Genomic DNA, 6,013 nt, shown 5'->3' with positions numbered 1-6,013 from the left:
GCAGTAGCAGCAACAGCAACAGCAACAGAAGCAGCAGCATCAACAGGAGCAGCAGCAGCAACAGGAGCAGCAGCAGCAGCAGCAGACCATCTTTCCTGCTGCAGATAAGAGCAACATGCCCTGATGGTACATGTTGAGAAAAACTCCATACACACAAAGAGCAGCAGCAAACAGCAGCAAGAAATCTATAATTCTTGTTGCTGCTTATCCTGCTGCTGCTGCTGCTGCTGCTGCTGCCCCAACAACCACGTATACCCGATACAACAGGTCTTATATACCGAACTAAACTCATCCTTCCTGTTGCTGCTGCTGCTGCTCTTGCTGCTGCTGCTGCTGCTGCTGCTGCTGCTTCTGATGATGGAGGTTGAGCTAATGCTAGTGGTGTATATGCTGCTGCTGCTGTTGCTGCTGCTGTTGCTGCTGCTGTTGTTCCTCCCGTTTCTTATGCTGCTGCTGATGATGGTGGTAAAAATGATGCATCTGCTGCTGCTGCTGCTGCTGCTGCTTTGTTTGCTACTTGTGCTGCTGCTGCCGCAGCAGCTCTTACATTCTGCTGCTCCTACGCTGCTTTTAGGGCAGCTGCTGCTGCAGTAGCTACTGCAGCAGCTACACCTGCTGCTGTTGCACCTTTGGATATTGCTGCTGCTGCTGCTGCTGCTTCCAATGCTGCTGCCGAAGGAGCACACGCACCTAAAGTTCTCCCGTCCTTGCTGCTGTTGCTGTCGCTGCTACTGCCGTTGCTGCTGCTGTTGCTGTTGCTGCTGTTGTTGCTGTTGATGCTGCGCTTGTTGTGTGTACTAATGCAATGGTTAGGTAAAACACGCGCTGCAAATGCTGCTGCTGCTGCTGCTGTTGCTGCTGTGCTGCTGCTGCTGGTGCTTCTTATGTGTGGTAGAAAGCCCAGGCCAAAGACCCAGTAGCTGACGCAGTCTCCACTGGAGGGCAGCAGCTGCTGTTGCTGCAGCTGCTGCTGCTGCTGTCTTGGCCTGTGTTGGTTCTGCTGCTGCTGCTGCTGCTGCAGTTCTCCAACTGTTGCTGCTTTTTTGCTGCAGCAACTCTGGGCGAAACGGTGGGGGCTCGCTTCTGCAGCACAACGGGTAGCTGTAGCAGCAGCTGCTGCAGCAGCAGCAGCAGCAGGAACAGTAGTAAAAAAGGCAGCAAGAAGACTCAATAAGGGGGCGCCTGTGTTTTTATTAATTAAATAAATAAAAAGTTTTATTTATTTATCTTTTGTCTATTAGTTATTTATATCTTTAGTCTTGTGCTCTTGGGGCTGCTGCTGCTGCTGCTGCTGCTGCTGCTGCTGCTGCGTGCATGCTGTTGCTGCTGCTGCTGCTGCGACTTCTCGATCGAAAAAGGCCTGAAGAAAAGTGTGATAAAGCCGCCAGCGGCTTTCTTCTTCAGACTCAATGAGGTTTTAGGGTTTAGGGTTTAGGGTTTAGGGTTTGGGGCTTAGGGTTTAGGGTTTAGGCCTGGCTCCAAGGGACTTCTGCAGGTTCGGCTGCTCGACACCTCCCCTTGTGTGGAGGCTTATGCTGCGGCATCATCAACAGCAGCAGCAGCTGCAGCATCAGCAGCAGCAGCAGCGACAGCATCAGCAGCAGCAGCAGCAGCAGGTGTAACGGCAGCAGCAGCAGCTGCAGCCGGCCTGCTTCCCTCCCTCGCGATGGATCCCTCCCAAGGCGGTCCATCAAGTTGCTGCCCTTCGTCAGCAGGAGGAGCAGCATCCTCCGAAGCAGCAGCAGCAGCAGCAGCAGCAGCAGCAGCAGGTGTTGATGGGCAGGATCATGAGAAGTTGCTGCTGCTGCTGCAGCAGCAACTGGAGTGTCTGTACACCGACCCTGACCCTAAGAAGAAAGCAGCAGCAAACAATTGGCTGTTAGAGTTCCAGCGATCTGCTGCTGCTTGGGGTGTATCCCGTCTGCTGCTGCTGCAGCAGCAGCAGCAGCTGCAGCTAGTAGGAGCACAGACACTGGCATGGAAGATAGATAACGAGGGATGGTCATTGCCGCAGCAGCACAAGGATGAGCTTGCTGCTGCACTCTTTGATTGTATTATGCGCATGCAGCAGCAGCAGCAGCAGCAGCAGCAGCAGCAGGAGCATCTATGGTGCGCCGTAGGGGGAAGACTTGGCCATTGTCTTGCTGCTCTTGCCTTCCAAAGGATATGCGATCTGCAGCAGCGGCAGCAGCAGGACGATGAGGAGCAGCAGCAGCAGCAGGATGAGGAGCAGCAGCAGCAGCAGCAGCAGCTGTGGGGCCCTTTAGCGGAGATAATGTATTTTGGCACTCGCAACAGTGATACAGAGCAGCAGCAGCAACAGCAGCAGCAGCAGCAGCAGCAACTTGCATGCAGCGGCAGCAACAGCAGCAACAGCAGCAACAGCAGCAACAACATGAATTTAGATTGGTGTCTATGGGTATCTGTAGCAGCAGCAGCAGCATTTCCTGCTGCAGCAAGAGCAGCAGATGTCCCCTCCCGTGGCAGCAAAAGATATTTTGATGGTTTTTTTGCTAAGACACTTTCTGCTGCTAGACCTTCTGTGCTGCTGTTTGGCTGTCGTGTCCTTTCTGCTGCTAAATGTGGGGAAGCATCATTACAGTTATTAAGTGTATGGTTAGATGCAGCAGACACGAGGGAAGTTTGTGCTGCTGCTGCTGCTCTTTGTTTATCATTATCTTCCTCCTTATTTATATTTAAGGAAGCAGCAGCAACAACAGATTGTTTAGTTGCTGCGCTGCAGCGGCTGCCTGCATTTATGGGTCTCTGGGGTGTACAGGCAACTGCAGCAGGAACAATTGATGATAGTAACAGCAGCAGCAGCAGCAGCAGCAGCAGCAGCAGCAAACAGCAACAACCATTTGCTGGTGCTAGCAGAGAAGAGCTGCTGCTGCTGCAGCAGCTGCTGCGTGTCTTTGATATGTTAGCTGACGAAGTACAGGAAATCCTGCAGCAGCAGCAGCAGCAACAGCAGCAGCAGCAGCAGCAGCAGCAGCAGCAGCAGATATACGAGGCACGGAGCAGCAAGACAGCATTATTAGTACGTTGGGGTGGTGTATTATTAACATTAGTGGAGGGTCAGCCACAGTTGCTGCTGCAGCCAGCAGCAGCAGCAGCAGGAAGGTTGCTGCTGCTGCTGTGGCGCCTAAATCCATCTACATGGATAAGGATATCCGGCTTCTGGGGTCAGGTAAAGGAGCAGCGGCGTGACGGGTTAGTGCAGCAGGAGCTGCTGCAGCAGCTAATTGCTGCTGCTGCTCCTTGTTGTGTATCTAGTCTGCTGCAGCATGGCAGCAGCAGCAGCAGCAGCAGCTTCTGGCAGCAAGATGATGGAGGGGAATGGGCTGCATTCATGGAGGCAGCAGGAGATGTATTAGCTGATTTGCTGCTGCTGTCCGAGGCATGCAGTCAGCAGCAAGCACTAGAGTTCCTGCTGCTGCTTGCTGCGCTGCTAATGCATGCAATAGAGCAGCAAGACTGCAGCAGACTGCAGTGCTTGCTGCTGCTGCTTGATTCCCTTGTAGAGACACTTAATGGTATACCCCAACCTTTTGCTGCTGTGCTGCTGTCCCTTGATCGGTTGCCGCAGCAGCGTGCTGTTGCTGCTGCTGCTGCGCTGCTGCTAGGTAAGGTGGCTATACACTTTACGGAGGAAATGTCTTCTTCCCTTTCTTCTTCTTTTTGCTGCAGCAGCCCGCTGCTCTCAGCTATCTGGGTTGCTGCTGTTCGCTGCATCACCAGTTTGCTGCTGCTGCAGCCCGTGCTGCTGTCCGAGGCGCTGCTGCAGCTCACTACATGGGGAGGACACCATCTAGGCTTCCCGCTGCTGCAGGATGCAATAGATCTGCAGCAGCAGCAGCAACAGCAGCAGCAGCAGCAGCAGCAGCAGTTGGGGTTCCAGTGGTCGGACCCTGAGCTGAAAGAGGCAGCAGCTGCAGCTGCTAATGCCGCTAATGCTGCTGCTGCTGCTGCTTCTGCAGCAGCAGCAGAAACAGACCCCGCGCTGCTCGCTAGCAGGCGGCTGCAGCAACTGCAAGAGTTTCATCAGTTTGTTGCTGCTGCTGCACCGCAGCAGCAGCCACAGGTTGATGGCACCCTGCATGCAGCTGTTGTTAAGTTGCTGCAGCACTTCCCTCCCCATGAGATGGCCTCCCTCTTCTGTCAGCTGCTGCAGCCAACAGCAGATGGCATCCGTAGCAGCAGCAGCAGCAGCAACAGGCAGCAGCAAGCAGCAAGACTGCTGGCTCGATTAGATTGCTGCGCTGCTGCGCTATACTCAGGGAAGGTGGAAGTTTCAAGGTGCCCTGCAGCAGCAACAGCAGCAGCTGCTGCTGCTGCTGGCAGCAGCGACTCAAGCGCAGCAAGCGATTGTCTCGTGCTGCTGCTGCTGAGGTCACCATCAGAGCAGCAGGAGTTTCTTCAGCAGCACGGATCTGGGTGCTCCCTGCAGCAACAACAACAACAACAACAGCATGCTGCTGCTGCTGCTGCAGATAAGAATACCCCCTTGTGGCCACATCTGCTGCAGCTAATACTAGATGTGCTGCTAAACAATGCAGCAGCACTACCGCGTGCATGCGGAGGGGGAGAGAGGTTATCCTTCTCTGTGCTGCTGGAGCTGAAGCCACGGCAGCAGCAGCAGCAGAAGCCAGAGTTATATTATTATCATCATTACCAGCAGCAGCAACTGCAGCAGCTGCAGCAGCAGCAGCAGCAGCAAACAGAGACAGGAGGTGTCCTATTCGTACGCGCTCTTAGATGTCTACGCTTGCTGCTGGCAGTCTTAGGCTGCAGGGAGGAAGCACAAGACATGTGGGGTGCTGTAATAGCATTGGTGGAGTCGTGTCTGTCTGCTGCTGCTGCTTCGCTGCAGCAGCTGCAGCAGCAGCAACAGCAGCAACAGCAACAGCAGCTGCAACAGCAGCAAGCACTGCAGCAGCAACATCATGCTAGAGCTGTTGCAGCATCTGTGGCGCTACAGGGCTGCTGCGTTGTGCTGCTATCCGATCTGCTGCGCATAACAGCAGCAAACCGCCCGCTGCAGCAGCTCGTGCTGCAGCGAGTAGCTAGCGATGGTGCTGCTGCTGTTGAGCTGTATATACACCTCAGCAGGCAGCTGCCACAAGACATGACAGATGCATACATCCCTCTTCTTGAGTTCCTCTCTGCCCTTGCCTCGGCTTCAGGCCAGCAGCACCAGCAGCTGCTGCTGCAGCAGCAGGAGCGGCAGCAACAGCAGCAGCAACCAGCAGAAGCAGCAGCAGCAGCAGCAGCAGCAGCAGCAGAGGGAGGTTTCTTTGGGAGTCGTACTTACGAGGATTCTTTGCTGCTGTGTGCATTAATATTAAAAGGAGATGATGCAGATGTAGCAAAAAAATGTTTAAGTTATCTGCATATATGCTGCTGCTGCTGCCCGAAGCAGCAGCAGCAGCAGATGGAGAGGCAGCTGCAGCATTTGCTGCCAGCACTCCTAAGCTCCTTAGGGGTGTGGGGTATAGAGAGCTTAGGTGTCCTATGGAAGTTATTTGCTGCTTGGGGGCAAATGTTTAATAGTACGTTGCTGCTGTGTGTCTCTGCCTGGTTAAACGATAGCAGCAGCAGCAGCAGCAGCAGCAGCAGCAGCGGTAGTAGTGGTAGTGGTGGTAGTAGTATTAGCGGCATGGATGGCAGTAGCAGCATCGTGAGAACGGGCAGCAGCGGGAGCATCATCTGCAGCAGCAGTAGCAGCAGCAGCAAGAGGTCGCCGCTGCAGGAGCTGGAGCCAATGCAGCAGCAGCTGCTGCTGCAGTGTCTGCAGACATTTAGGGGACCAAGGGTTAGGCAGCTGCTGCAGGACATGTGTCTCCTTGCTGCTCGAGCAACATCTCCTGCTGATGTCCTCGTAGCTTATGAGTTTACTCTACAAGATACGCATGCAAACAAACAAACAGCAGATGCAGCAGCAGCAACTGCAGCAGCAGCAGCAGCAGCAGCAGGAGGGACGGGGACAGCCCAAAAGCCCATCGAGTTGTAG

The 6,013-nt window shown here is 54.3% G+C and overlaps 2 protein-coding genes across 2 annotated transcripts in view; both read left to right on the top strand.

Moving 5' to 3' along the window:
• The window catches only part of EMWEY_00004710 (hypothetical protein), a gene marked incomplete at both ends in the record, with an annotated part of 288 nt that extends 180 nt beyond the window's left edge, over nt 1–108 (top strand). Inside the window, one exon of the mRNA XM_013480910.1 lies at nt 1–108. This exon is cut by the window's left edge and continues 180 nt beyond it. Within this exon, the coding sequence (XP_013336364.1) occupies nt 1–108 (108 nt within the window).
• A 697-nt stretch (nt 109–805) lies between these two features.
• EMWEY_00004700 (hypothetical protein, conserved) lies at nt 806–6,013 on the top strand (the record flags this gene model as incomplete). The annotated part of the gene is made up of 3 exons (XM_013480909.1): nt 806–813; nt 1,471–2,419; nt 2,780–6,013. The coding sequence occupies 3 exons, from the start codon at nt 806–808 to the stop codon at nt 6,011–6,013; spliced, it is 4,191 nt and encodes a 1,396-aa protein (XP_013336363.1).

Source organism: Eimeria maxima, genomic scaffold, assembly GCF_000499605.1.
Source record: "Eimeria maxima Weybridge genomic scaffold, Emw_scaff25, whole genome shotgun sequence".
Taxonomy (NCBI): Eukaryota; Apicomplexa; class Conoidasida; order Eucoccidiorida; family Eimeriidae; genus Eimeria; species Eimeria maxima.
This window is presented reverse-complemented; position numbering and strand designations above follow the sequence as displayed.